Source organism: Aythya marila, assembly GCF_965140915.1.
Source record: "Aythya marila genome assembly, chromosome: 2".
In the NCBI taxonomy this organism is placed as follows: Eukaryota; Metazoa; Chordata; class Aves; order Anseriformes; family Anatidae; genus Aythya; species Aythya marila.
The window spans coordinates 1,438,848-1,466,546 of NC_139043.1; the positions used below are offsets into that span (position 1 = coordinate 1,438,848).

Genomic DNA, 27,699 nt, shown 5'->3' on the forward strand with positions numbered 1-27,699 from the left:
CATTTCAGGTGATGGAGAGCCCGGAAAAAAGTGGTTAATGCACGAGAGAGACCAAAAATCCTGTCCGAAAACAGAAGCTGGTGCTGGATCTCGCCTGCTGAGCACAGGCTGTAGGAAACAGTGAGAAAATACGGGACCTGTGTGCTCCAGGGATTAAAAAAGACTCACCCGTGTGCCTCAGGTGGGACTTTATGAACAGGGGATAACAACATAAAAAGGGGAAAACTGCATAAAAAGGGGATAACTGCATAAAAAGAGGTTAACAGTATAAAAACGGGTTACAAAGACACGAGAAATACAGGTTCAGGTTGCTCAGAGTGCTGGATTTGCTGGCACCCCAAAGCCTGCAAGGCCTTTTGCCTCGCTTTTGGGGCATTTCAGCTTCGTTTCGCCTCAGGTTTCTTGCTCAGAGCCTTGGGAGCACAGATTTGGGTGAGTCGAGGTCGCAGCCGGTGCTTTTTCTTGGTCCTCTCCCTGCAGGATGGATGCAGCAGAGAAGAGAGTCCGTACGTTTGCACGAGTCAAACCAACGGCCGATTTTGCTCAAGATATGATCAAGTTTGGGCCAGACAACAAGGTAGGGAAAAAGCGATGGCAGATGTGAAAGGTTTGGAGTTTGATTTCAGTTTTGCTGATAAAAACACAGAATTCCTCCGTTCCTTGGTGCTTTTTGGTTCACGGTTTCCTCCTTGTTCCTCTGTGCTGACAGAGCCTCGGGGTTTTCTATCAGTACCTTTGGCAAACCCACTTCTTGTGGTGCAATAACTAAAGAAAATCCTATAAAGGACGGGGACCTTCATCCCTGAGGAATCCCAGCTCATCCTTAAGGGTCCCTTTGTGGTGGAGGCCGTTTCTCTTCCCCATCCACACCTTCCTGACTTCACCCCACAATCCTTGTGTTAACACCAACCCAAGAATTGCCCTGTCCCACCTCTGAAAGCCAAACGGATGAACCTTTCTTCCTTTTTTTGGACCTTCTACCACCAGAAAATACCAGCAGGAGCAGTAAAAGCAGTCACAATATTTGTGTTCCACCTTCTGCTTACCTGCAGCTCTCCAGTGGGTGTTTTTTTTTTTTTTTAGATGCTAACTGCTGGAACTCTTCACAACTGCTGAAATTAACCTTTTGTTTCTTGTTTTGGGGGGGTTCAGAGCATAGATATTTACATCAAAAAAGATGCCAGGAAAGGAGTTGTGAATAACAGACAGACCGACTGGTCCTTCAGGCTGGACGGGGTCCTCCACAACACCTCCCAGGAGCTGGCCTATGAGACTGTGGCCGAGAAGTTGGTGTCTGATGCCCTGCTGGGCTATAACGGTGATTTCTTCCTATTTTGACTCTTTTGATGGCGAGGGGAGGGTTGGTCTGAGGGAGATTGAAAGATTCCCTCCTGGGTTTATTTCATTTTGATTCTTTTCCAGGCACGATCATGTGCTACGGGCAGACAGGGGCTGGTAAAACCTACACGATGACGGGAGCGACGGCCGAGTACAAGCATCGAGGAATCATACCCCGAGCTATCCAGCAGGTACTGAGCATCCTGACGGGAAAAGAGCCTAGAAGAAGTAATAAAAGCATCACTTCTGTCAGCTTTCTGCTGCTCATAAAACCATTTTAACACTGGATATGTTTTATTTGGTTTCCACCGCTCCTTTTTTTTTTAATTTTATCTCAGTGATGGTCATTAAGGAGCTAAAGGATCCCATAACACACAGTAGTGGTGGGATTTCAGAGCATCGGGAGTGTGTTGGGTAGCTTGCTGCTTCCCAAACGTCAGAAGAATGTAAGAAGAAACCTTCAAGGCTCTCAAAAAACATCATTCTGAGGAATCCTACTAAAAACGTGGACTTGGCCCTGTCAGCCCGCAGGCAGCCACGGTTCAGAATTAGCCGTAGATGAGCTGAGAGCTGTTCTCCAAGTCCCAAACAGCTCCTCTGAAAAGCCATAAACATTTCTGCTCGTGAAGGAGGCCTGCCACCGCCGTCCTTTCTTCTTTCTGCAGGTCTTCAAAGCGATTGCGCGCTCGGTCGACTCCTTCATCACCGTGCGGGTCTCCTACCTGGAGATCTACAACGAGACCTTGTGCGACCTGCTGGCCACCACCACAAACAGCGGGACCGGCGACGTGCAGATGGCTGTGGTGGACTGCCCGCGGGGTGTTTACGTCAAGGGTTTGTCTCTACACTCCGTCAGCCACGAGGAGGATGCTCTCAATCTCCTTTTCGAGGCAAGCCAAGCAAATATTTCAATTCTCTCGGTGGCTTGGCTGAGGGGAGAGGCAGTACAGCAAGGAGCGGGTGGCCAGGAGTGCCGGAGGGAGCTTCAGCCCTCTTTGTTCTCTTTCTGCTGTGTGGGAGAACTGGTAACTCCTTGCAGTCCGTGCTCTTGCAAGGAAATAATCCGTGGCAGAGAGATTCTGGAAGATCTCTGTGGAGAAACCCAGGTTTTAGGGTATGTGAGAACAAGACAGGTGATGGAGGAGATAAATTAGGGGTGAGGCCACGGAAAGCAGCAGCGCTGGGGATTCCAGGCAGCACTGAAATAGTTGTAGCCACAGATTTTGTCTTCATTTCGCAAGGTTTGCCTGAAATGCCAGCTGCCTCACCGGCCCCTTCAGCAGACAGAGGTGCTGAGCAGTTGAAACAACCTCTGTCCATTACCCTGGTCACCTCACGCTGCCTTAACACAAAGCATGGGGTATTTGGGATCTGTTTCGACTCCCCCAGCCAACCTACACTGGAATTCCGTCCTGGAAAACTCCCCTACCTGTCCTGGCTAAGTCAGAGCTCCAAGAAAAGAGTCTTACCACTGACATCTCTGGCAGATGGGGTGGTCACAGCACAGGCAGTGTGTGTCAGATTTTACGGCAGGGCTGCTCACACCGTGCTGTCTTTGTGAAGGAAGTTTATTTGGTTGTGGCTGCATCCTTCTTTTACCTGCAGGTGCTTTAATTTGTAAGGAAAATGTGAATAAATCGTTGGTGCTGTTGGCAGGAAGGGTGTCCTTACCAGGAGCCCTCTGGTGTCCTTAAAATCCTTGATTTGCCTTTTTACTGATGGGGCTGGTGTCCTAAGCTAGCCCCTGTGACTCCCAGGAGCTCCCATTTTCCTCCTAAAGAGTAGCCGGATGGTGAAAATGAGCCTTGAAAGTGGAAATACAGAGAATATATCTGGTAAGAGGCACAATTATGGCACAATTATTATGCTTATTAACCAACCGTGCTGTGAAATGCCTTTTGAGTGAGAAAGTGACACAAATACCCCGCGCTCCTGCACTGGAGGCTCTAACCACGTGAACAACAGTCCGCAGAATGAAGATTGAACCACTGTTTGTTTACCTGTGTGGATTTCCAATTTCCCTTTTGCAGGAGCTTTAAAATATTGTCTTCAATTCTGACTTCCTTTACAGGGTGAGACCAACCGAGTAATAGCAGAGCACTCACTGAATAAGAATTCCTCCAGATCCCATTGCATCTTTACTATCTACATCGAGGTAAGAGCTCCAGCAGTTATTCTGGGGGCTCAAATGACTGAGGATCTTTGTGTGGCTGGTTTTTACTCTTCAGCTTTGCCTACAGCGAAGCACAGCCCATGCTCTTTTCCCCCTCAGTCTCGTTGCAGAGCTTTCTCAGACGTCAGATGCATTAATTCCAAGATCAACCTAATCGACCTGGCAGGCTCAGAGAGACTGAGCAAGACCGGGGTGAGTAGTGGAAGAAATATTTGGTGGACGTGGTGGAGAGGCTGGTAATCAACACGTTGGAGGTGAAATTTGAGGGTTTTCCACAACAGAATTCGGCCTGTGATAAATAGGAGAGGCTGTGACAAATTCTAAGTCACGTTAATGCACGGGAGAGTGCCCAGATGTTGGCAGCTGCTGGGTACCTTTGCCAAGTCCCCGTGGACGTGAGTCCCATCCTGCGTGTGCTTCCCAACCCGATCCGGGTTCAGTTGGTTTATCTGACCCTCAGTTTATCCATCTACAATTTCTCCACAAAGGAAAAGGCCAGAGCCCTTTGCTATTGGGACAAAGAACTTGTGCTTTTCCTCTTCATTCCCTGAGTGTCAGTGCAAATCTCGCTGCTGGTCACAGCAGGAAACTCTTGAAACTTTCTCCGAGCATTAGATCTCAACAGCTGAAACCTTCACAGGTCCCGTGTAGTGATCAGAGCAGTGTCCTGTGACAAATGCATGCTTTCCCCGTTGTGAAGGACAGCTAGCAGTCCTGGGAGACTCGTAAGGGAAAACTGAAGTCTCTAAAAACTTGTTTTCAGGCTGAGGGGAGCTCTAGATGAGAAGTGTTTGATCTGGATTAGATCCCTGTCCTCACGCTTTGGGTCTTGGTTCCAGTCTGAAGGGCAGGTTCTGAAGGAAGCCAGCTACATTAACAAGTCTCTGTCGTTCCTCGAGCAAATCGTCATCGCCCTGGCTGACCCGAAGAGGGACCACATCCCCTTCCGACAGAGCAAGCTCACTCACGTCCTCAAGGACTCGCTGGGTAAGAGCTGTGGGGTAAACAGCCCCAAAGAAAACACGTAGAAAATCGTGTTTCAGGGAGCCTATCAGCTGTTCAAACCCTTCTAAACACATGGAACTAATCGTTGTTCAAAGGACGCCTGGTTTTCCTCATCAAAAAAAGCAGCAGGCACAGACAGTACAAAGGCCAGGCTGATCAGGCCAACAGAAATTCGCTGAACTTCCCTCAGTTGGAACGGTTGAAAAACTAGCCAGCACAAAAATGCAGCACGTTACAAACCTCTCCAGCTGCTGCTCCTTTAGCATCGGGCTCCAGATGAGAAACCCGAAGCTGAGGTGGGTCCGGAACGTGCAGGAAAGGCTGAGGAGAAAGCAGCTGAAGACAGGCTGCAGGCATTTGTGTGGAGGAACCGAAGTCATCAAAACTCAGAGGGATGTTTGATGTACTCATAGATCATTCTGTTCCACCAGATGGGAACTTCAGAGGGGCAGTTCCCGACTGGCCACGTTCTCTGTTGCTGCTTTTTCTGTTTTTCAGTCAGCACGTAACCTAATATTTTCCAGAAAAGGGAAGAACAGCAACAAAATGATATTCTTTGCCTTTTTTTTTTTCTTTTTCTATTGTTCCAGGAGGGAAATGCAATACTGTCCTAGTGGCGAATATCTGCGGGGAAGCTTTGCACGTAGAAGAGACTGTAAGTTGAACTGATTTCTGCAGAATTACAGCTTTGTTCCTGCTGCTGCTGCAATTGCATCAGCCCTGACTGTGTTCAGAGAGTAGTCTCTGGAGGGCTGTGGCTGGAGTCCCGGAGAAACATCCTGTCTAATTCTTCAGAAACATTGGATAGAGCTCATCTTATCTCAGAGGCTCAGAGAACAGATTGATCTCGCCTGTGTGCTTTGTGATGCGGAGTGGTGACCGGCCTGGTTTACAGCAGGCCCCAAAATTTGAGATTGAAGCACACTGGACAGTGTTAATTGTTATTGTTGGCTCAGATCTACAAGTGTGTTTTGAATGGTAAATTGTGTAATGAAATTGATGGAATTGTAGCAGGTCACATCAAATCGGAGCTGGCTTTCAGCTGGTTTGGGAGGCTGGAACCAGAGCCATGAAAGATTAAAATGGGTGAAAGCCTAAGTGGATCGTCTTAGCCATATTTGTGACACTGAGCAGGGAAACACCTTGCTCTGTGCCAAGGAACTTTTGCATAGCCAAACAAATGCAAACACAGTCAGCTGCTACGCAGTGGTGTTCGAGGCAGTGTTGTGTTTGTCAGCTCCTACTTGTGATAGCATCTAGAAATGGGGAATTGCAAGGAAACGGAATGATTTTCAGGCTGCAGGGGCTTATTCCCAAGAGATCACATTGCAGGAACTAAGCCTGGAAGCCATCGATCCGTGATTTGGAGGTGTTAGGACGTGTTATTTTGCTCAGAACTGTGTGTGTGTGGGGGGATGTTTTCGAGATCACAGCTCTTTCACACAAAGAGCCGTCCACATGCAGGACAGAAAGCACAAGGAGATGGTCTGAAGCTGGCTCATCACACAGAAACCAGTGAGCACTGGAGGATACACTCCTGGAATCACAAACCCTGTAATTCTCCGTGTAGTTAAACAGTTTTGTTTTTCTATGTGCTGGGATCTGATCTGATTTAATAGTAAGGGATTATGAAAATGAAATCCTCACCGATATCTCTTTCAGTTGCTGTTTAACAAAACAAACCACGTGTTTTTCAGTTGTCTTCTCTTCGTTTTGCTACCAGAATGAAATGGATCACAACAGAGCCAGTCATCAATGTGACGTGTGACCTGGAGGTATGTAGTGAGCAGCGTTATTCCCGCTCCTGCTGGTAAAATGATATTCCTGCCACGATTCCAGGCAAAAAAAAATAAATTAAAGAAATTGATGGCAGTGTTTTAGATGTCCTGAGTGCGCTTCCACAGCTGAAAGGGAGCTGGCAGCAGTCAAAGCTGAATGAATTACTGGTAGCCCCAAGAAGAAGTTTAGAATTATTGGATCTGTAACACGTGGGGTGTGTGAGAGCCCTGCTGCTCTTCACGGTCTGATCTCACTGGTGAGCAGCGAAGCAGCTGGGGAGTTTCCTCCAACAGCTTCCAGAAGAAGCTGGGAGCTGTGCAAAAAGCTGTCATTTCCTCTCCAGTCCCTTCGTTTTCGTTGGGAGGTGTGGAGTGGGAAAGAGAAACCAACACGTGTTTAAGGAAGCTGTTGTGCTTTGATGCTCCAACAGGCCCCTAAAGCAGCTCAGTCTTGGTTTGCACCAGATCCCAACGGATTTGGGTACTCCCACCTTTCTGGACACACATTCTGAGTCGCCAGTGCTTATTTTATTTTCAATAACAGCATTTAGTTACTCGCTCACCTTTTTTTTTGTTTTCCTGCTAGGAGACAGTGAGGGCTTTGGAGAAGGAAATCGTTCTTCTGAAGCAAGAACTGGCAATGCACAACAACCTGGTGAGGAACTGGCTGCACTATCTTACACGGCACCTAGTTAAGGCTTTGCCATAACCATCATTTTGCAGAGTCACCACCTCCTGTAGATGCCTGGTTTCTTTTTTTTTGACTTGTGAGGCCCTCCTCTCGTTTGGTTGAAACACGAGAGGAAATGCATTGCTTTCAGCATGCTCCCACGTCCCATGTTTTATTAACTCTGATGACGAGAAGTTACAATCAGAAATTAAGCTCAAGGCTTCCCTGGGCACAGCAGGTGTTTGCCAGACTAGTACTTGCTGTGCTTTTTTTAAATTTATCAATACTTATTCACCTTTTCTCTCAGGCAAATCGATCTTTGGTGACTTACGACCCTCTGACTGATGTCCAGATAGCAGAGATTAAGTCTCAGATCCACAAATACCTGCAAGGAGCCATCGATGAAATTGAGGTAAATAGCTTTTTAAGCAGAGAAGGACTTGGATTCTGCTTCCATCCCATTTTATCCCAGGGCAGGATCAATGAAAATGTCTTCTGAAGAGCTGTCTTTAACCCAAAATCCTTGTTTTCATACAATTTTTGCTTTTTTTGGAAGCCTGTGATGGTTTTACTCGGGTAAAACCTTGCCTTGTAAACCCACTACAAAGCTCAAGGAGACTTTTCCTCAGTTGTGAAACCCTTTGAATTGGTTTGTGCATTACTTCTATAAATAAGTAATGTCAAAAATTTGCCCTGTCAACATCATACGAAATCTTTTGCGAGGTGTGTTGCCAAAATACGTTCGATCTCTTAGGGACAGGCTTGTTAGGACAGTTTCACAGCCTGGAAGTACCAGTTGACAGCAAAATGATTGCCAAAAGAACCAGCTGAAGTCCCCCATGCACAAATATTTCTGTGGGGGCAAACAAGAAAACAACCCCATGCAGTACAGGCTTGGGGAAGGCTCTGGGTGCCCACAGAAAAGGCCCTGGGGTGCTGTCTGTGAGGTGATGGGACTTGGTAGGCCAAGTTGATGGTTGGACTTAATGATCTTGAAGGTTTTTTTTCCCACCTAAATGATTCTGTGATTCGAAATGAAGCAGCTTGAGACCTTCCCTCTCATTTCATGTCATCGTTACCCTCTCCTGCTCAGTTACACCCTCCCCATTACTTGTCTGCCTGTGTCTGTGTCTTTGCTCCTGGTCTCTAAAGCAGAGGCAGTGACAAGGCTCAACTGATTTGGTGTTGTGGCTGAGAGGACTGCAGAGAGTGCTCTGGCAGTCCTAAGTAGACAGTCTTGGAGGGTAAAGAAAAGAGAAGTGACATCATAATCTGCAAAGTCAGTGGATGCCATCTGTGTAATTTATAAAATTATTGTAAAAAATTAATTATCTGGCTGGCTGGGCACTCCGTGGAGCCTACCTATCTAGGTCTGGCTCTAAATCTAGGCCTATCAGCTTCCTCTCTCCCTAAAAACCTCCTCAGAGTGAGCAAGGTGTCAGCCTCCAGCCAAGTACAGGGTAAAGGTAACTCCCCGTGAGTGTTGATAGCCACCAGCTGGAAAGCAAAACCCTCATGGGCTGAAATATTTGAATCAGTAGCTGATCATGGCCTGGAAATGCTTACTTTTGTCTTCACTGTATGCATCTCTTCCTCAGATAACGAATGTCAGGCAAGTCCAGGAGGTATTTAAGCAATTCAAGCTGATTGTAAGGTAAGATATTCCCTCCCCACGCCAGCATCTAAAGGCCATCAGTGTGTATGTATTTATATTTAAAGGGGAGAAAGCGTGAAAGTGCCTGTTGGAAAATGTCACGGTGGGTGCTGAAAGCTGTGCTTTGGGGCTGAACGAGGGAAGGTGAGTGGCAGGCTGGAAGAAAAAATGAGGACAGGCAGTTTCCATGATGCGAAACACAAAAGGATGAAGAGGAATGAGGGTGTCATCAGACCGGGCAGTCAGGATTTTCAGGGACCCAGGAGCAAAATGGTAAAAATCTTGCCCAATAATTGTCATTTTTTAACTTGTGACTCCTTTTATTGTGCCAAAGCGCTGGCCTTTTTTTTTTTTTTTTTTTCCTTTAACTCGCAGGTTCTCTAGCAATCTTCAATCTCTTATAGTGTGCTTCACCTGCTCTCTTTCAGTGGAGAAAAATCACCATTTAATAATAAGTAGATTAGAATAAGATTAGATATTAAAGTGATATAACTGAACAGATGCGATATTATTCGATCCGGACCATTGAGAGGTTAAGCTCAGTATTTAAACAGATATCAAAAAACTTCCATAGCTGTGAGGCCTGAAAGGACATAAGAGAAAAAAAAAAAAAAGGGATGAGGGGAATGGAAAAGGTTCCAACACCACGGGAAGAGTGGAAAGAGCAGAATGGGGTGTTTGGAAGTGAGATCTCGGATAAAAGATGTTTTCTTTGGAGATGTGATGTTGGCAGGTATTGCAGGTTTTGCCATATGAAATAATCCTCTGGGAACACGAAGGTAAAGGGCTGCTTTCTCCCCTAGGCAACAGGAACACGAAGTGGAAGCCAGATTACGAAGCAAATATGCTCTGATAGACAAAAATGACTTTGCTACTATTGCTGCTGCTCAGAAGGTAATTCCCGGTGCTCGGGCCTTGCCCAGAACCCATTTCAGAATTACTTCTTTGCTGCTGAACCCCGAATTGCCTCAGGTTCTGAACTTCTCCCTGCTGAAATCTAAAGCTCAGAAATATTAACGTGATGAGCGGGCCAGGAAACTCACACAGAGCAGAGGGGCACCAATTAACAGAGTTTAATTCCTGGCAGCAGAGCATTAGGCCCGCTATCTGAACAGAATAATTGAGAACACGGTAATGAAGCAAATACAAATTAATAGAAGGAGGTGACCTGCCTGGCAGCCAGGTGGCTGTAAAAGGCAGGGTCAGATCCCTTGCCTGTGCTGAGCTCCTCCTTTTAATCCTTACAATTTCCGCAGCAAAGTGAACTCTAAAAACCAGGAATCTCTAAACCAGAAATGATGTGAACTCCGACCTGTGGTTATAACCTGTTTTTCCTTGCTCGTTTCCATCTGTGAAATATTTTCTCTCTGCAGTGGTCGTTTCCTCGCCTTGCTTTTCCCAGTCAAGCAGAGAAAAATAATCATTATCGGCTCCGCAGAGTCATGCACTCGTCCTGTGGTTCAACTGTAGATGCTTTGAATAGTTTGGAAGACAGGCGAAAGGGAAAAGGCACGTTATTTGCATAACAGCAAAACAGATGGTCTCTAGCAGGCCTCTTCAAGTCTTTATTTAAAGACCTGGAAACCAAAACCAAACCCTAATACGAGCGGATTTTAACGCTTAGTGCCCCCTTCTGTATTATGGTTGAGGCAATTTGAGAGGTCCTGCAGGAAGTGTGATTCTCTTCCGTGTCCCCCTTCCCTGAATGAAGACTTCTGAGGATGCTTTTCCTTTGCATTGATGCCGTGGTGCTGTAGGAGTTTGCTGTTTGTGTTTTAATCTGGGATGTTACCAGTCAAACCCTGGGGGCGCTGTCTGAATTACTCAGGGTTCAGAACTGTCTAAAATCGGGAGGGAAAATTTACAGTAAAAGCTTGAGCTTGGTTTTGTGACCCTGGACCCAAGCTATTCTCTCCCCGAGTAGCTGAAATACTCAGCATATTAATTTAAGGATAATTTAAGGATTTTAGTTTATACTTCATTTTTATAGAGGTGTTTCCCTGCAGTCCTTGGTAGCGAACAAAGATTTTGGGATTCGGTTGTGTGACAAGATGAAGGGGGTGTGGGCTGTACAGCGTGGTTTGGTCATCTACAAAGCTCACGCCTCCTGCTCTGTCTTTTATTTCTCCTCTTTCCAGGCAGGAGTGGTCGATGTGGATCGCCACTTCTTGGGGAAACAGCACAGACAGGAATTGGGGACTAGAACGACGCCAATTTCACCCAAACCTGATGGGAAGAAGAAGAAATCCGGGAAGGGCAGCGAGCACTCCAAGTGAGTGAAGCAGGCAGGCGGCTCTCCCTTTTCTTTGCCATCAGGAGCCGCGTTAAACCTGCAGGTTTCCTTTAAAGTGCTTGGTGCAGGGAGGTCCCCTGAGAGAGAAGGGGGAACGTGCAGCCGATGCAGAGCAGAGAAAGACCCTTGCTTTGATTCCAGTTCCCTGTTTAGGAAGAAATCACCCTGCCTCCTCTTTTTCCCCCCCATGTCAGGAAGGAAGAAACTAGGAGCTACGTTTCTGGGAGAGAGCTGGAAGCTCCCTTACTATCCAAAAGCCAGGTAACGATTCCCATCAAGGATCTGGATGTGAAGGAGAGAGCAAGGAGCGAGGATACGGCCAATATCGACACGCAGCCCTCGAAACCAGCCTCTGCAGAAGGTTCCCAGCGGCCCAGGTAAGCTGTCCCTGTGAAGGGAATATAACTCATTTCCCAGTTTTTAGTGGGTGCATTGCATTTCCCCAGTACAATTCCCTTTTTCAAGGTAAAGAGGAGAGATTCAGAGAGCTTCCTTGCTTGGGTGGTGACACAGCAGGGTTTTTATGGACACCAGTGGACCAAAAGATGCTGGTGGCTTCCCCACCTGCCCTGAGCTCTGCCAGTTGCTCTGTTAAGTGATCTCTGCTGACCAAGAGTCAGATCCTCATTTAAATGTGATTTTTTTCCCCCTCTCTCTGTATATTCTAGAGCCAATATTCCTGTATTTACATTCGGGGCATGCCTGCAGGTTTTACTTTCTGCCACTGAGCTATCCCAGTTCACTCCATCGCCACCTGGTCCCCTGTGAAAGTCGCAGCACTCCTCACCCCTCGGGCAGAGGTGCCTCGTGAGCAGCCACAAAACCCCAGACACTCGTAAAAAAAGGGTCAATATCCGCGTGAGGTCACGGCAGGAAATGCCATAGCAAGAGAGAATTGTGGAGAGGGGCCCAAAATGCAGCAGCGTGCCAGTTATCTGCTGGTACAGCGACCAGAACTTAGCACAGGAGGGCAGCACTGAATTGCATTTCCTCCTGGATGGTGTAGACGGGGTAAAAAACGCTCAGGGTGCCAAGACCACGGGCTCGATGCGCTCAGCAGCGTGCTGCTGCTCAATCCCAGGAGCTCCACCAGGACCCACAGCACAGGACACCACTTTTCCCTTCATCATTTCCACCCCTCTGTCGTTGCTGAGCTCTCAGGCCATGAGTGAAGCAGCTCGGAAGTCTTACGAGTGCCTCCGTGGCCGTGCTGTACCCGAATTTACTCCTGAAGCACCTCGCCGTGGTACTGCCTTCCTCCGTGCCCTCTGCTCGCCTTGCTGTATTCCTCCCAAATCCAGCGGGACTGACACGTGCCAAGGGCTTTGTTTGGCAGACGTGGCCGCTCTGTGCTGGGAATCCAGCAGGAAAAGAGCAAAAAAAATAAAAATCCTTAACACTATTAGCTATTTTTTCTGAAAATTCAAACCCTTAGAGGTCCTCTTTCCAGGGAAGATTCAATTCTGAGACATCTCCTAAGGAATCCTTCCTTCTGGGAGCAATGCAGAGGGGAAAAAGGGGCAGGGGGCTGTCGTGGGGAGGGCACCAGGGTGCAGCCAGCACGGCACGAGCCCTCGCTCTTTGAATTTTTGTTGCAGCTCCCCTCCGTCGAAGCCGGCGGCGTTTGAGCAGTTCAAGGAGGAGTGTGGAAGGGAGATCAACCGGATCTTTAAGGAGAACAAAAGCATCCTCCTCGCCAGGAAGAAGAGGAGCTGTACGGTAGCCCGGAGGATCAACTTCATCAAGCAGGAGATGGAGGACATCAAAAAGGCTCTGGAGGCCCAGAGGCAGGAGCGGTGGCAGCAGGGTAAGTCGCTGGCCAGGAAGAGTCAGACACGAAGAAGGAGCCCCCGGTTGCAGAGCAGTTTTGCTGGAGGATAACTCGGTTCTGTGGCACCACAGCCAAAACTCTGGCTAGGGAAACAAGGAGGAGGGAGAGAAAAGGGAATGGCCAACAGCAAGGAGGCCCTGCCGAGTGAGTGACGGCCTGGGAGGCAGCCCCAAGGGATTGCAGTGCTGCTGGTTTCCATTTCCCTTCTCGAAGAGCAGCTTTGAGCACTGTGCTCTGTCCATAGCCCCTTCCCTCAGGGCCAGCAAGATGTGGAGCTCCTTTGGCTTCATGATGAGCAGCATCAGCTTGAATCCGTGTCAGAGGGAGGCTTTTTCTTTTCACAGACTCACTGCTTTTTTTTTTTTGGGGCCTCTTTCTGATGACATCTACCAACTGTGGGTGCTGGCAACCACAAGGACAAACTGATTTGAGGGAAGCTGACAACGCGAGATGTTTATCCTAGAGAAGCAGCGTTGGCTCAGTGGTCTTTTTAGCAGCCTTTTGTCCCCCAAACCCTCACCACAGCTGCCCAGGGTGGTTTTTTTTTCCAGCAGGAGCCAGCAAAGCCCTAAGCAATGCCCTATTTGTGCATCCTTCCGTGGGTCCCAATCCCTCCTCTTTGTCTGCCCGTGTCCCATCTCACGTGGGACTGAACCCTGAGTGATTCCAAGCACAGCGACTGCTCCGTGGCCCTCTCCACCCGCACGAGAAACCTTTGATTCCTTTCCCTACCCTCCAGGGGAGTACGTCGACGAGATGGGACACCTCATAATCGACGAGAAGGAGTTTTTACTCATCATGAAGATGAAGGACCTGAAGGAGGAGTACCGGGCGGCTTACGCTGAGCTGCAGGACCTGAAGGCAGAGATCCAGTACTGCCAGCACCTGGTGGACCAGTGTCGGAACAAACTCATCGCAGGTATGAGTTTCTGAGCAGCCTCGGGCTCAGCTGGGGTGTGTGAGGGCAGCTCGGCACCGAAACACTTCCCAGCCGTGCTGCCAAGCCCCCGTCGTGCTCTGTTGTGGTTTCCCTTTCTGCCTTCCAGCCTTTCTCTTTTTTTTTTTTTTTATTGACGATTCTTGTGGTTTCTTTGCGGCGTAATCCTGAGCTTCGGCGGATTCTCTCTCGCAGATAACGCCACGCTGTCCCCTGCTCCCTGGGCACATCCCAACAGTGACCGTGCAGGAACTTGGCCACGGGTTTTTCTCTTAGCTCTGGCTTTGGCTTCTGCCAGCTGCCTGTGGCATCCCGGAGCAAAGAGATCTCAGAGCTGAAACCAGGGTGAAAAACTCAGCGATGTTCATCGTGTCCACAGTGCCTGTGTTCCTGGCTCCCGTGCCACGAAGCGTTAATCAGGACAAATTTCCTGCAGCACCTGCTGTGGGTTATCAGCAGCTATGACAGGATGGAAAGCGCCTGTGCTCCTTTAGCATTTGGGATTGAAATGTGACCCCGAAACGTCCCGGCAGCTCCAAATCTCCTGCTCCAAGCTCCCAGCGGGTTGGGAGGATGGCTGCGGGACGCAGGAGCACTGCCATCTCGTGGCCGTTCCCCTCTCGGGTGCACAAGCCCAGGGGACTGTCCCCACGTCCTGGCCACCTCCTGGGTCTGCCGACCTCATTAACTGTCTTTATTGCCCCCCCTGTCCTAATTAACGAATTTTTCCAGCAGATTGAAGCAGAAGAGCTCGGAGCACCCATGGCCTTGCGTGATTTTGTGAGCAGGGAGCCCGAGGAAACCCAGCCTCGCCTCTGGTGGCTGCAAACTCGTTCACTGCCCCCTGTTTTTTTTTTGCCTTGCAGAGTTTGAGATCTGGTACAGCGAGTCCTTCCTCATCCCCAGCTACGTGCAGAAAGCTCTCAAGCCCGGTGGCAACATCAGGCCTGGGATGATTCCCATCGACAGAGTCACGCGCCTGGTGAGTCTCGCCGCGCGGCGAGGGCGCAGCTCAGCCCCCGGGAGGAGGAAAAGAGGAGGAGGAGGAGGGCATTTTGGGGCAGCTCTGCCTTTTTTCTCCGAGCAGAGTGGCTGGCAGCGAAACGCCGGCCGACGGGACGCAGAGAGCAGCTGGCTGCTTGCTCCCACCTTAGCTTTATTGCAAAGAGGCCAAAATAGGGCACGGTGCTCGCAGCGCCCGCTCGTCTGCTGACTCTCCGCGAGCAGGCACGGTGCCCAGAGGTGCTGGGGGTGCTCGGGAGGCTGGCAGTTGGGATCTGTGATGGTTACAGCCAGGCTTTTGTGCTTTGTGTTGTGGCAACTGGTGCGTGGCCAGCCCTCTGGTTAGCAACCGCCGCTTGGGGGAATCCATCAGCTCTTGTTCCTGACAGTGGGCGTTTCTCTCGAGTTTCTTACTTACCAGAGCTTCTTCTCTGCATTATTTCCCTCCAAAGTCCTTCCAGGTTTGTTAAATATCAGCCTCAGAGCCTTAATGCTGTTCCGTAGGGCTTCCACCCTGCTGGCACCAAGAAGGGGAGCGTGGCGAGGAGAGAAATCCCCTCCTGGCCGCGAGGGGCAAGTCCTCTGTGCCACACCACGTCTCCGTCACTGCTGCCTAGCCCCAGAAGCGTTGGGGTTGGGAAAAGAGGAGCAAAGAGGAGCAAAGAGCACCTGCAGGCCGGTTGGGAAGGAGTGGAAGGAGGGCGTGAGCTGCCTGACCCCTGCCCTAGGTGCACGGCCCCGTTTCTAACCCACGTGCGCTGCGGGACTGGAGCTCCCTAGAAAGAAAACCGAAACTGAGACCTTTCGTTTCTCGGCGTCTGATCGTTTGGACCCTAAATCTCGGTTCAGCATTTTCTTTCCTGCCTTTCTAGGAAGGCGCGTGAAGAGCTTCAAGGCTGGTGGCAGACAGGTTCTCCCTCTCCTCCTGAACGAATTCCCTTGGGGCTACGACTAACAAACGTGACGTAGGAAAAAAAACAAAAGCAGAGTTTGGTTTTAGGCGGGATGCTGCGATGTGCCTGGCTGGAAGGCTGCAGACACTGACCCTATAAAGAGAACAGCAAAAAAAAAAAAAAAAAAAAAAATAAAAAAACAACACCAACCCAAAACTGACCCCAACCCCGCTGGGTAATGGGGTCAGCAGATGACGTTACAGGCAGGAATCTTCAGGCAGGGAACCACGAGTGACCCCGTAGTGCTGCTCAGTGCAGGTTTCTCATTTTCCTTTCCCAGCTGCAGCCTCCCCATCAGCACCACTGACCCCATAGCGGGTCCGTGAGGGCACCAGCACCTTCCTCTGGGGGTTTCATTCCAACTCTGAGCCACTTTCTCCTTCTCCAGGCTGATTCTTCATTTATTTTCTAATGCACTGCTCCACGGTGCTCACCTTTTACTCTTGGCTTGAGTCCTTTACCTTCTGTCACCCCAGATTTTCACTGTCACCTTCTCCAGGCTGCTCATTGAGGGAAGGTAACCGAAGGAAGCCAGAGCTATCCTCAAATCTGCCATGAAAACACCACCAGATAGCTGGCTGCCGTCTTAAAAACTCGTGTTTCCATCCCAGCTGAGCTCTGCTTCTCCACAACGTGTGGTTTTTGCATGGATCGGGGTCTCTCTTTCTCCCTGGCAGGAGGAGGACGAGCAGGAGAGATTTGAGCGGCTGCAGGAGCTGGAGCTGCCGGCCGGCCCGGAATCGGCCTCGTTCTACAAAGCAAAAATGAAGCAAGACCAGAGGGTGAGCTCAGCCGGGCCCAGCTCCTGCCCGGTTTGCTGGGATGCTGGATTAATTCTGCAGCTAATTCTAAGCTCCTGGAGACGTTTTTCCCCTCTGCTTGATGTAGAGACCCCATCCCGTGCTGGTCTCTTCTGCTTTAAAGCGATCCCAGCACTTCTCACCTCTCCTCCCTTCCTGGGGGCGAGGGTCGTGTCATGAATTTGGGTTTTTACTGGTAGCTCTGCTCTGAAAGCAGCGTTTTGTTAATCACTTCTTGTTTTTTTCTCGCCAGCACACCTACGCCAGAGCCATGTCGTCCCTCGGGCAAATGCAGAAGAAGCCCGGGCACATCGCAGCCGCCAGGAGCAAAGCCCCGAGGTCTCTGCTCGTCACCTAGCTCGGCCTCGGGCTGGAAGCTGGCAGGCAGCTCAGAAAACCCCCCGAATTCCTCCCCGTTGATCGGTTTCTCCAAAATAAACAGTGGGAGATCGAAACAAGCAGCTTGCTTTCGTGCTGCTCCAGTTACTGGAAACAAGGTGGGGTGCTCTGCCAGCCCTTGCACGACGAGGTGTCAGGGCAGAGAGGTTTCACAGCTCCTTCTGCCCTCCCTCCTGGCGTAGGGTGGCGTTTGCCCGGTGCTTTCCGGGGAGGCGATTCTGCTCCAGGGTGAGATCAGCTGGAAAGCTCGAGGAGTTTGTGCTGCTGTCATCTTTGAGGGCCCGCTGGGCGGAGGTCCTCCTGCTCGCGGCACCTCCTCGGGGTTTCCGCTGCTTAGGATAAGGAATAAAACTCAGTGAGCTGCTCCCCCCGTGGCCCCAAATCTGGGAGAAAAAAATAAATAAATAGGGACACCTCAATTTTTAGGCATTGGGAAGGTTGTGAGGCTCCCACCCCGAATGATGCGGGGAGGTTTGCACCGCACCCCAAAGGCACGCGGGTGTCTCGGGGTGCTGCAGCAGCCTCATCTTTCCAGGAGCCCTCCCCAGGGTTTGTAAAATCAATGAAATAAAAGGATTTTTGAAAGGGCAAGACCGTTTGGGGGTAATTTTGGGGTGTTTATCTCTGGAATGTGGCCTGGCCGCCAGCAGGACCAGGGCCACGTGTCTCCCTTCAAGGAGGGGGCTCAGGGTGGGTATGGGGCAGGGGGTCTGGGGGTGTGCCAGGGTCCCGGGTGCGATCCTGGAGTCATTCTGGGCTCTGAATTTGGGGTTTCCAGATGTCCTTGGGAGTCCCAGTGTCCTGGAACTGATCCCAAGGGATGCTGCTTGTCCCAGGGGGTGCTGGTGATCCCAGGGGTCCCGGTGATCCTGGGGGGCCCCAGTTGTCCCAATGTCGATCCCAGGGGGTGCTGGTGATCCTGGGGAGGTGCTGGTGTTCCAGGGCTGATTTGGGGGATCCCAGATATCCTTGGGGACCCCAGTGTCCTGGTGCTGATCCCACAGGGTGCTGGTGATCCCAGGGTTCCCGATGATCCTGGGGGACCCCAGTTGTCCCAGTGTCAATCCCAGGGGATGCTGCTTGTCCCAGGGGGTGCTGGTGATCCTGGGGGGGGTGCCAGTGTCCCGGGGCTGATTTGGGGGATCCCAGATATCCTTGGGGACCCAAGTGTCCTGGTGCCAATCCCACGGGGTGCTGGTGATCCTGGGGGTCCTGATGATCCTGGGGGGCTCCCGGTCGTCCTTGGGGGTCCCAGCGTCCCGGTGCTGATCCCAGGGGATGCTGGCGATCCTGAGGAGGTGCCGGTGTCCTGGGGCTGAATTTGGGGATTCCAGATGTCCTTGGGGGTCCCAATGTCCTGGAACTGATCCCAAGGGATGCTGCTTGTCCCAGGGGGTGCTGGTGATCCTGGGGAGGTGCCGGTGTCCCGGGGCTGATTTTGGGGGATCCCAGATATCCTTGGGGACCCCAGTGTCCCGGTCCCAATCCCTGGGATCCCGCTGATCCTGGGGGGCTCCCGTTTTTCCTTGGGCACCCCAACATCCCGCTACGGATCCCTGGGATCGCGCTGCTCCCGGAGGGGGATTTAGGGGGGGGCTCCTCCCGCTTCTCCCCATCCCAGCACCTCTCGTAGCGCTCCGATGAGAACCAAAATCACCCCCAGTCCCCCCAGTACCCCCAGTACCACCAGCACCAGCGGCGTCGCGGCGGTGCTGGCGGCAGAGGAGAAGAAGGAGGAGGAGGAGGAGCCGGGGCGGACTCGGCGCTGTGCTGGGCGGGCAGGGCCAGGGCCAGGGGCTGCGAGCGGATGGCGGGGCCCCAACGGAGGCCGCTGAAGCTCGGGGCCCTGCGGACGATGTGAGGGGGGGGAAAGGAGGCGGCGGAGCCGAGCCCGAGCCCGAGCCTGAGCCTCCCCCCCCCAGGCCGGGCTCGGAGGGGGGCGGACAGCGGCCTCCCCGTCCGTCCCCCCCCCCCCTCCCCTTCTCCCTTCTTTCTCCTCTCAGCCCCGACGGCTTCAGCCCGACCATGGGGGACTTCTACGACCCGGAGCACCCCACCCCGGAGTAAGCGAGGGCAGCACCGGGGCTTGGGGGGGGGGAGCAGCACCGAGCCCCCCCCCCCCCTTTCCCCCTTGGGGCCGCCGCTTGCCGGCCCCGCGGCCCTGAGGCCTCGGCGGGCCCCGGGAGCGGTGGGGAAAGGGGAAAAAAAACCAAAAAAACTCGAGGAAGGGAGGGGAGGAGGAAGGGAGAAGGGTGAAGGCTTCTTCTGCTTCGTCTCCCGGTGGTTGCTCGGTTCCCGGTGCTTTTTGTGCCCGCTTCGGAGCGGGGAAGGGGGGAGGCCGGGGTAGGCCGCGCATCCCCGGTCTTGCGTGAGCGCCGCGGCCGGGAGGCGGAGGGGGGAGGCCGGCAGCGGAGCGGAGCCCACGGAGGGGAGGAAGGGAAAAAAGGGGAAGGGCTCCGGCAACGCTGCCCTGCTCCCTGCCGACCCCGGTTGGGCCGTGCGGGGGGTCCCAGGGTTTAGTTTGGTGGTGGAGGTGTGCCAGGGTGTTTTTATTTTTTGGCCCCTTTTTGGCTGTGGGTGTGTGGGGCAGCGCTTGGGATCCTCAGGGTGCTGCCCCTAAAGCTCTTTTCGCCCTCTCCTCGCTGTCTGGGGTTGTTTGGAGGTGAGGGGAGTGAGTCCCTGCCCCGTTTTCGGATAGAAAGGGCTCCGAAAGGAGGGGGAGCTCCTCATGGCCGGTGAATTGTGGCTCTCCCATCACGGGGCTTTCCCCTGACCCCCTCCACCACATCGTCCTGCTTTCCTTGCTGCCTGTGGAAGAGCTGCCCGTGGTGTTTTTCGCGTTGTATTATTATTATTTTTGTTGTTCTCGTTGCTTTGGACGCTGTCTTTGCATTTGTAGACGTCCCCCCTCCCACCCCAAAGGATTCGGGGCTGCTCCGTAACCGGGACCGGCGGCCAGCTCGGGGCTGCGAGGAGGCAAACACCCGGCACGTAGCGGCCCCGTGCCGCTGCTGGAGCAGAATTGAAGCTAGAAACAGCCCCTTTGGAGCAAGGACAGCAGAGCAAACCTCCCGGGCGAGCGCCTCAAGCCGTGCGCTCGCCCGCCTGGAGCAGCCGGGGAGCTGTTTTCAGCTGCAGCGGGGCCTCGCGGAACGATGCCTGCGGTTTGAGCCTGCTAAAATTAGGGAGAGACGGAGGATTTGGTGCTGGGCCGGGCTAGGACTGCTGGCTGTAGTTGTTGAGGTTCTCTGGGATGTGTTTGCCTGCTGCGGGAGGGTTGTGTGGGACAAGGAGCGAGCCCTGGAGGTGGGCACCGTGCTCCTGCTTGTCCCGAGCTTTCCACCCCGTTGCTTTCAAATAGCTCCACTATCAGCCACCGAGTTCTAGCCTGGTGTAGGTATTTTGCGTTTTGGGCTAATTTAGAGTGAAATGAGTGCTGGTCCCCTGCCGAAACAGCCTCTGAGCGTGCAAACCGGGGCTGCGGGGAGAAGCCAGGGTGCTTTCTCCAACAGCTTTTATAAAAAAGCGCTCTGAACGAAACGGTCCCGCCGTGGTGGGACCTTGGTGAGGCCCCACGCTGAGGTGGATGGATCCAAAGAGCCCCAAATTCCTGTTTTCTGCTCGCGCCGTGGGCTTTTTGTCGCTTTGGGGCTTTTGTTTTTTGGCTTCCTGTAGGGATTTGGGTTCTGCCTGCTGCTTCTGCCCCCAGGATCGCTCTCGGTGCCTCCCAGCGCCTCGGCACAAGGCAGAAGGTGGGGATCTGAGCCTAAAATCCCAAACCCAGGTCCCCTGGTGTGTTGTCAGCAATGGGGGGATGTCAGCTTCTTTAAGGAAAAAGGCTTTTTAAGCCCCAAAACGCCTCTCTGATGAGCGAGGGCCTAACCCGGATTATTTTTCGGGTCTTGTTTCAGCTGGCAGGCCGGGCTCTGGGTTCGGAGCCCGAATTTGGGGCTTTTTATGGCTTTTCGGGCTCTTCTTCCCCAGGTTCTTCCGCAGCTTCCCCCCAGTGCTCTGCCGCTCCTCCCTCGGCCCAGCAGCAGCAGCTCCGCGGGATTCACAGCGTTCACCTTCGGAGGCGTTAGGAAAAGGGGAAAAAAAAAACACCACCAGCACCAAAAAAAGGGCGTCGAGCAGTCGAGGGACCCGTGCCTTCGCCAATTCGGAGCGGTTCGGGATGGAGTAATTAAGGATGGAGTAATTAAGGCCGGAGAACAGAGCCGTCGGCGGCTGCAGGCTACCGGGCAGGAGCTTGTGATTTCCAAACAATTCCGGGAGCTTTAATCACCTGCGGGTAATTAATTGCTCCGTGCTGAGCCTGCAGGAACACCTAATACATAAACTCAGCGCCCCCAAGTCCTGGGGCGAGGGGATGGCTCCAAAAAGAGGCCGAATACCCGGATTTTGGGTTGAGGAGGCTTTCAGAGAGTTTCCTCGCCGTGTTTTTTTGCTTAATTCTCTCCCCGCGCGGCTCGACGCTTGCCTTGGAGTGGCTCGGAGCGGGCTTCATGTGGCCACGGCGCGAGGACGAGGACGTAACACGTGCCACCAGCCTTCGATCAACGCGGGCACGGAGCAAGCATCCAGGGCTCTGCTGTGTTTCTCTGCCGTCGCCGAGAAGTTTGGAGAAAACTGATTTTTTTTTTGGTAGTTTTGGAGGGCGTTTGCTGGACCAGATTCGGTTTAATTCAATTTTTTCTCTTCCTCTGCCTCTCTGGAGGTGGTTTGGGCTCTCCAGAGGGTGCTCCTCTTCCTGCTGCTGCCTCTCCCCGGCACGTTTTACGCTTTTGGGATCGGCCCCAGGGCTCCAGGAGGAACGTGCCCGGAGGGCAGAGCCTGGGGCCGAAGAGAAACGCGGGTCAGGAGGCAAAAATTGATGGGAAATCATAAAGGAGGAGGAGGAGGGGAGGAAGAGCCGAGCTTCGCAGCCGTGCCCGAGCAAACCCGCCGCGTGCTCCGTGCTCCAGAGCTTCCCACAGCAGTTCCAGGATTTTTTACGGGACGGAGAGCAGCAGGACACAGCTGCCTTAAAGCCTTGGGGCTCCAAATGCACCCGCAGAGGTTTCGCATCGAGATCCGAGCTCCAAAAAAACCCCGGAGCCTTGTGCTCCTGCTTCCTCTGGCAAAGAAGAGGAAGAGGAGGAGGAGGAGGAGGAGGAGGAGGAGGAGGAGGAGGAGGAGGAGGGTGGGTGGAAGCCCCTGCTGGAGGAGCTACCCCCAGGACCTGCCCCCCAGGGGAGGGGCCACCTTGCTTTTCCTTTTGTTGCTTTTTTTTTTTTTTCCCCTTTTTCCCCTTTTCCCCTTCTTCCAGCACACAGCCCCGAGTGCTGCCCAGGTGAGGTGGAGCCGCGATGACTGTAAGTGAGCGCAGGACTTTGCTGGGGGGTGGATTTTATTTTGTAATCCTGCCTTTTCCCAGCTTCTTCGCCTCCCTCGGGGGCGGCGGCGTCCTCCGAGCCTTGTGCTCGGGGGCCAGGAGCTGATATTTAAGCAGGATTTAGGCAGGATTTCCCCCCAAACTGCGGTTTTAATTCCTGGTGTCGAGCTCTTTTTAACTCAGTGGGGGCAGTTGGTTTCAGCACTTGCTAAACCAGGCTTCAGCGATGTGCAGGGATGGATTTTGAGCAAAAAAAGGGAAAAAAAGGTTGCTGCAGAGCCTCTTTCCCCCGTGCTGGGGGAGTTTGTGGTCAGGAAAGCCTGCCTGGCGCGATGAATTTGCTGTTTTTTTGTTTTTTTTTTTTTCATATTTCAGGCCAGGAGAGGCGGTGTCTTCCCCTGCCCCGACCCCAGGCACCAGCACCCAAAGGTGCAGCCCCAAACCCGTCCCCAAAAGCGGGTGCTGGGCTGGGGATGTGATGGGGGCCACGAACCCGCTCGCAGCTGCTCCCACCTCAGTTTTGGGAGCAATTCCCCGGATTTCCAGCTTCTGTTGGAGCCAAACGTTTGATTTCTCCCCCCTCCTGCCTTCCTGTGCCGTGTCCCTTCCTCTGCGGGGCTTCTCGGGGGAAGGAGCGGGGTCGCCCATTCACATCCCTGCCTTTTTTCCAGATTCCCCAAGCAAGCAGTGTGCTAGAGCTTCAGACCCGTAAGTTTTACAAACCCACTCGCTTTCGAGCACCAGCAGCAGAGTCGTAACCCGGCGCTGAAATCTGCAGAGATTTTCCCCAAATTTGTGTTGTTTTTTTTTTTTTTTTTTCAGTCCCCAGGCTGCCATTTCCTCTGGGATTTTTGGCTTTTGCCCTCGGTTTCCCTAAGAAAAGGAGGCGATTGCTGCCCAGGTAGCAGCGAGGCTTTCAGATGGACCTGTGCTAATGCCTGCATAATGCCAGGCTGAGGCTTTTTTTTTTTTTTTCCCCTCTGGCAGAGTCGTTAGCCCTGCAGGTCTTAGATAAAAAGAGTTGCAGGCTTGCAGAAAATAAAAAAAGAAAAGGAGCTAGGGGAGATGAGGCTCTGCTCAGCCCCCACTTTTGCCCTGATGCATGCCAGGTTTGGCATTTAGGCTCCAGGAGCCCGAGGGCGTGCTGTTTGCTGGCTTTTTTAGCATAAGCAAAGCCCACAAAGCCCCACAAAGCCGAGCTTGGGCTGTGGGTTCCGCCTGGAAAAGGAGAGAAGTCTACAAAGGAGAAAAGTCTCATTCACACCGATGAATCTCTAAGGGATGCTGAGCCTGGGGAGGAAAAATACACCTGTATTTTTCTTATTATTGTGCCCAGGACGAGCTGGGGAGGTGTAAACCGTGTGCAGGGCGTGGGGAATTTGGGATTTCCTCGCTCCGGGAGCAGTGCGGGTTCGTGGTGTGTTTGCAGACCCATCCGTTGCGTTTTATTTCGGGTTTTCGCCAGCCCTTCCTCTTGAAATTCGCAGAAAAACGCCGGTAGAAGCCCGAGCCCGTTGCTAATTTTAACAACGATTTGTTTTACGTGCCTGAGGATAGCAAAGAGCTGGGTGCTGGGACGGTGTCCCCGGCTCGGGGACAATCCTGCTTCGCTTCCTCTCTCTCTCTCTCCTATCGTGGAAAACCCGTGTGACTCCCAGCCCGGCGTGGGAGGAATTTTGGCAAAGCGTTCCCGGCGCCTTGCCTCATTTTGGCAACCCGATTTTTGTGTTCGAGGCTGGGGCAGAAAGGAAGAGGCTGCGGCCCCGGCTGCCTCCTGGCTGCTCCTCTCGGAAACCCCTTCCCGGCGATACAGAGGGGGAAAAAAAATAATTCTGGTTTGCCTAAAAGTGGCTGCTGGATGCTCTCGAGGAAATCTCCGTGGCTGAGAGCTGCGCCCGGGACCTGATTATTGATTGCATCTGGTTACCGGTGTGAACGTTTTGGGGTTGGGTCTCGGCCGTGCTTGACCTTGGTGCTGTTCTCACCCCCTCCAGTGCTCGCTTTTGAGCTTTTAACTCCTCCTTCCCGATGGCCGTGCGTTTTGGGCAAGTCTGGGACTCTACTTTTTGAGATCCTAAAAAGGGTTTGCTCCTTTTGGGCAGCAATTCGTGCCGAAATGCTGTTCCTAAAGGCTTCCGGCCGCCCTGTCGGCACGGCGCTGAATTACCGGCGTTCCCAACCCCATTAAATCACCTGTGGTGCCCTTTGTGTATCCACGGCTTGCTCAAGCTGCCGGGTCGTGTTTCCTCAATAAACACAAGCCCTGTTATTGCTGCTCTCGGGGTGATTTATACCCCGTTAATAAGCTTTATCAGCCGGACCCGAGCCTCTGCCGTATTTTTACTGCTGGCGATCGGGCTTTCGAGCCGGTTGCTCCTAATTCTCCGTTGCTGATTGCTCAAATGGGGAAATACCCAGTTGGTTCCGTGCTGTCGCTGCAGAAACGTGCCTGAAACCTCTGCATCCCTTCTTGTAGTTTCCATCAAGGGGCCAAAATATTTCCTGAGGCTCTCCAGGTGTCGGGCACGGCGAGACCGGAGCAGCGCGGTTCGTCCTCCTCGCTCACGGAGGAGCTGCTCGGCTGTTGAGGCAGGATCCTGGCTGGCTTGCCGGCCGTCAGCATCCTTCAGGATGCTTGGTTTTGGGAGATTTGCTCTGGAAAAGCAAATTTCCTTGCAGAATTGTCCATGTTCAGATCCCCGAGGTGCCCTCCGAAGCTGCCGGTGGGCTGGGCGCAGGCTGGCGCGGCCACGCTTGGGGTGGCAGAGGTCTAAGGGTGAGTTTTGTGGTTCTGCCTGATGTTCACCCCTTCCTTCTGTGTTTTCTTTTGCATGTTTTCCCGGCTGGATTGCAATAGAGAAGAAGAAAATGAGGTGAGTAAAATTAATTCCTTTCTTATGGCACTCCTGAAATAGACTTTAGCCCAGCGTGGTTGTTCGGAGTTAGGGATTTCCTGAGCCTTGGGGCCTGATAAACCAAAGGGCAAAACCCAACCCTGCCTGCTTGGACAGGGACGAGAGACACCTTCATGTTTTATCCTGGTGTTTTGGGGTGTTTTCAGGTCAATGGTCAGGTCTGGAGGGGAAGGGAGCTCCCTCAGAGCCACCTCTGCATCTCTTTGCTCGTGGCCGCGGGCAGCAGAGCGCGGTGGTGCCTCTGAGTCACTGCTTTAGGTAGGTTCTGCTCTCTGCACCACGACAAGATGAATATTTAAGGACTTCATCCATGGAAAACGAAGCCTTCTGCTGCATTAATGTGTGGGGAAAGGAGGAAACTTTCCGGGACTGGAACGTTTTATGACACCCCAGCTGAGGGAAAGACCGCTGCTAATAATTTTTGATGCTTCAGGACCACGTCTGCTCTGGCTGAACGTGCTGTGCGTGCTCCTGCCTTCCCAGCTGCTGGAGAGCTGCAGGGGCACTGCCTCGTGCTGCTTCAGTCGTTCCTCAGCAGTCATTCATCTCCGTGGAGTACGCAGAGCGAGCTCCTGCCGCCTTCCCCCGCTGCACTACGCCCACAGCAGCGTGCTGGGGAGCGTTTGCTGTCTGTGAAACATGAAAGGCAGGAGAACTTTTCCACTACTCTGCCAGTAATTGCTCCCTCTTAAATTTCAAAAGCTACCTGTGGAATGTATTTTACATTTATGTAAGGCATGTTTTTTAAACTTGGTGCTATTTAAGGAGAAAAAAATATCCCTGGAAGGGTGAGCATGTGAGGTTGAAACATTTGTTCTGAGATGCGTGATCTCTGCTGAAGAGATATGAAAAGCAGCGGAATGAAGCTCTACAGCTCATTTTCTTCCCTCCAGTCCTGCGTTTTGTGCAAAGGTGGCTGGATCCAAACCCTGTTATTCGTGTGCGAGCTCAGATTTCAGCTCTGTTGTGCTTAGAGATAGAAAGGTTGTAATCAAAACAACTGGCATAGATTTCCGTAACTGAATTTTGGACATGAATAATTTCAGCAAAGTTCTACTAAGACAACTCCAGAATGCTGATGCCCTGTATTTACTGTGATTTTTTACATTTATATATATTTATATAGTGTATAATTGATATAACAGGTGAATCCAGTCCATGATAACAGTTTGGATTCAGATTTGTGGAGACTTTTTCCCTTAGACATCTGGATATGTGTGAAGATAGGAACCTGATTTCTTACACTTAGGTTCTTCTAATGCATATGCCCAGGTCAGGGTAGAAAGGTGTCGATTTCTGGTCACAGAAGGAGAAGAAGTGACCCGACAAACTCACAAAATGATGTTCCCTTGCTCTCGGAGGACGGTCTCGGTAGCGTTCAGACACGTAGAAACTCCAACTGAGTGGGCTGAACTCTTGGTTTTGTCCTTTATGCTTCGTGAATTTGGTTGTGTGCACTTGTGGATTAGTCTGTGTTCTAGGTTCAAAAAATAGATAATTTCTAACGTGTTCATCCCTTTGAAAACAGTATTTTCAGCAGCCTTTCTAGAGATGAGTGTGGGACAGTGTTGGTGAGGAAGACAAGCACGTGGACGTGCCTCTTTTCAAGAAAAGAGGCCCTTTCAGCATCCGAGCTCGTTTCAGAGCACCCGTGAGGTGGCACCAGTTGTAAAGGAGTCAGCTTTTTGCCCCCAAGGCGTGCATGGTGCTAGGCTGGGTAGCCAAGACGAAGTCATATGGAGGCCGTGATGTGGTTCACACAATGAAAATAGTAAACCCACGTGTTTCGTCGGATATGAGGTTATATTTGTTTAAATTACACCTAGGCATGCAAGCAAAATGGGATGGGGCTTCCGTTCCACCACCCTCCTTAATAATTTACCGTGGTGCCTTTAGCCTTAGCAGCTGTGCGTTGTGTTACAGAAGTTAAAGGATAACTAAGCACATCGTAAGTCACCGTGGGCAGCAGGAAACCTCTGCTGCTGCCAGCGATGTGTTCATGCAGTAGTTACGGGAGGGAAACCTCGCCGTGTACGGTGTTCCGACTGCTAGGACTGTTTGCATTGGAGTCATGCTCCTCGCCCAGAGTGTGATTAGAATAATGCAGTTTGGATTTATGGGGATGAGGGAGATGGAGAGGAGCAGCCCTTTAGCACAGCGTGACAGCATTCGTCTTTGGGGATCGTGCTCTCGTTCCGCTGCGGTGGATGGTGATAGAGCTTCTGCGGGGACAAGCCCGGAGCTTTAAAATAGGTGGACAAACGCCAAGGCAAATAAACACGCTCTGCTTTTTGCTCTGAAAGCTGCTAATCTTGGGCTTTGATAACTGCGTTCTGTAAGGTGAGAGGTTCTTTACTCTGTGTTGACCTGTTTGTTAGCCCGAGACTTGTCGGGGTTGAATATCTCGGGGATGAATGCCCGAGATAAAGCAGCACGTGGGAAAGGACGGGGCCTGAAGCTGTGGCTGTAGCTCTTGGTAGCCTGCCTCACCCCGAAACCAAACGCATCCAGGTGCAGTCTGCCAGGGTGTGAAAGCAAACACACCTAAGGCTTAAAAGTGCAGGGTGTTTGGTGGTG

The 27,699-nt window shown here is 52.0% G+C and overlaps 2 protein-coding genes across 4 annotated transcripts in view; both read left to right on the forward strand.

Annotated features, from left to right (window-relative positions):
* The first annotated feature begins 43 nt into the window (after positions 1-43).
* KIF9 (kinesin family member 9) lies at positions 44-17,209 on the forward strand. The gene is made up of 21 exons (XM_082752085.1): positions 44-181; positions 481-577; positions 1,153-1,318; positions 1,423-1,529; positions 2,004-2,228; positions 3,410-3,493; positions 3,611-3,703; positions 4,351-4,498; positions 5,107-5,171; positions 6,214-6,291; positions 6,881-6,949; positions 7,272-7,376; positions 8,563-8,618; positions 9,422-9,512; positions 10,757-10,890; positions 11,106-11,288; positions 12,510-12,718; positions 13,482-13,661; positions 14,546-14,661; positions 16,312-16,416; positions 16,688-17,209. Exons 2-21 carry the CDS (start codon positions 482-484, stop codon positions 16,790-16,792), a joined length of 2,415 nt encoding a protein of 804 aa, XP_082608211.1. The 5' UTR covers positions 44-181; position 481; the 3' UTR covers positions 16,793-17,209.
* A 1,392-nt stretch (positions 17,210-18,601) lies between these two features.
* The window catches only part of SETD2 (SET domain containing 2, histone lysine methyltransferase), a gene marked incomplete at its 5' end in the record, with an annotated part of 50,803 nt that continues 41,705 nt past the window's right edge, over positions 18,602-27,699 (forward strand). For 2 of the 3 annotated variants that reach the window (XR_014316943.1, XM_082753685.1), the window contains 2 exons: positions 18,602-18,896; positions 25,065-25,080. Coding sequence is in view for 2 of the 3 variants with exons in the window: in XM_082753685.1 (XP_082609811.1) it covers positions 18,859-18,896; positions 25,065-25,080 (54 nt within the window). Of the gene's footprint in view, positions 18,897-25,005; positions 25,081-27,699 lie in introns of those variants that run through there. The other variant, XM_082753684.1, reaches the window with a different exon arrangement.

Bases quoted from the DNA above. Each gene is read 5' to 3' on its own strand.
- KIF9 (XM_082752085.1), top strand. From the start codon at position 482: ATGGATGCAGCAGAGAAGAGAGTCCGTACGTTTGCACGAGTCAAACCA. The intron at 4,499-5,106 runs GTAAGAGCTGTG...CTATTGTTCCAG, and splicing joins CGTCCTCAAGGACTCGCTGG to GAGGGAAATGCAATACTGTC. The intron at 6,950-7,271 runs GTGAGGAACTGG...CTTTTCTCTCAG, and splicing joins TGGCAATGCACAACAACCTG to GCAAATCGATCTTTGGTGAC.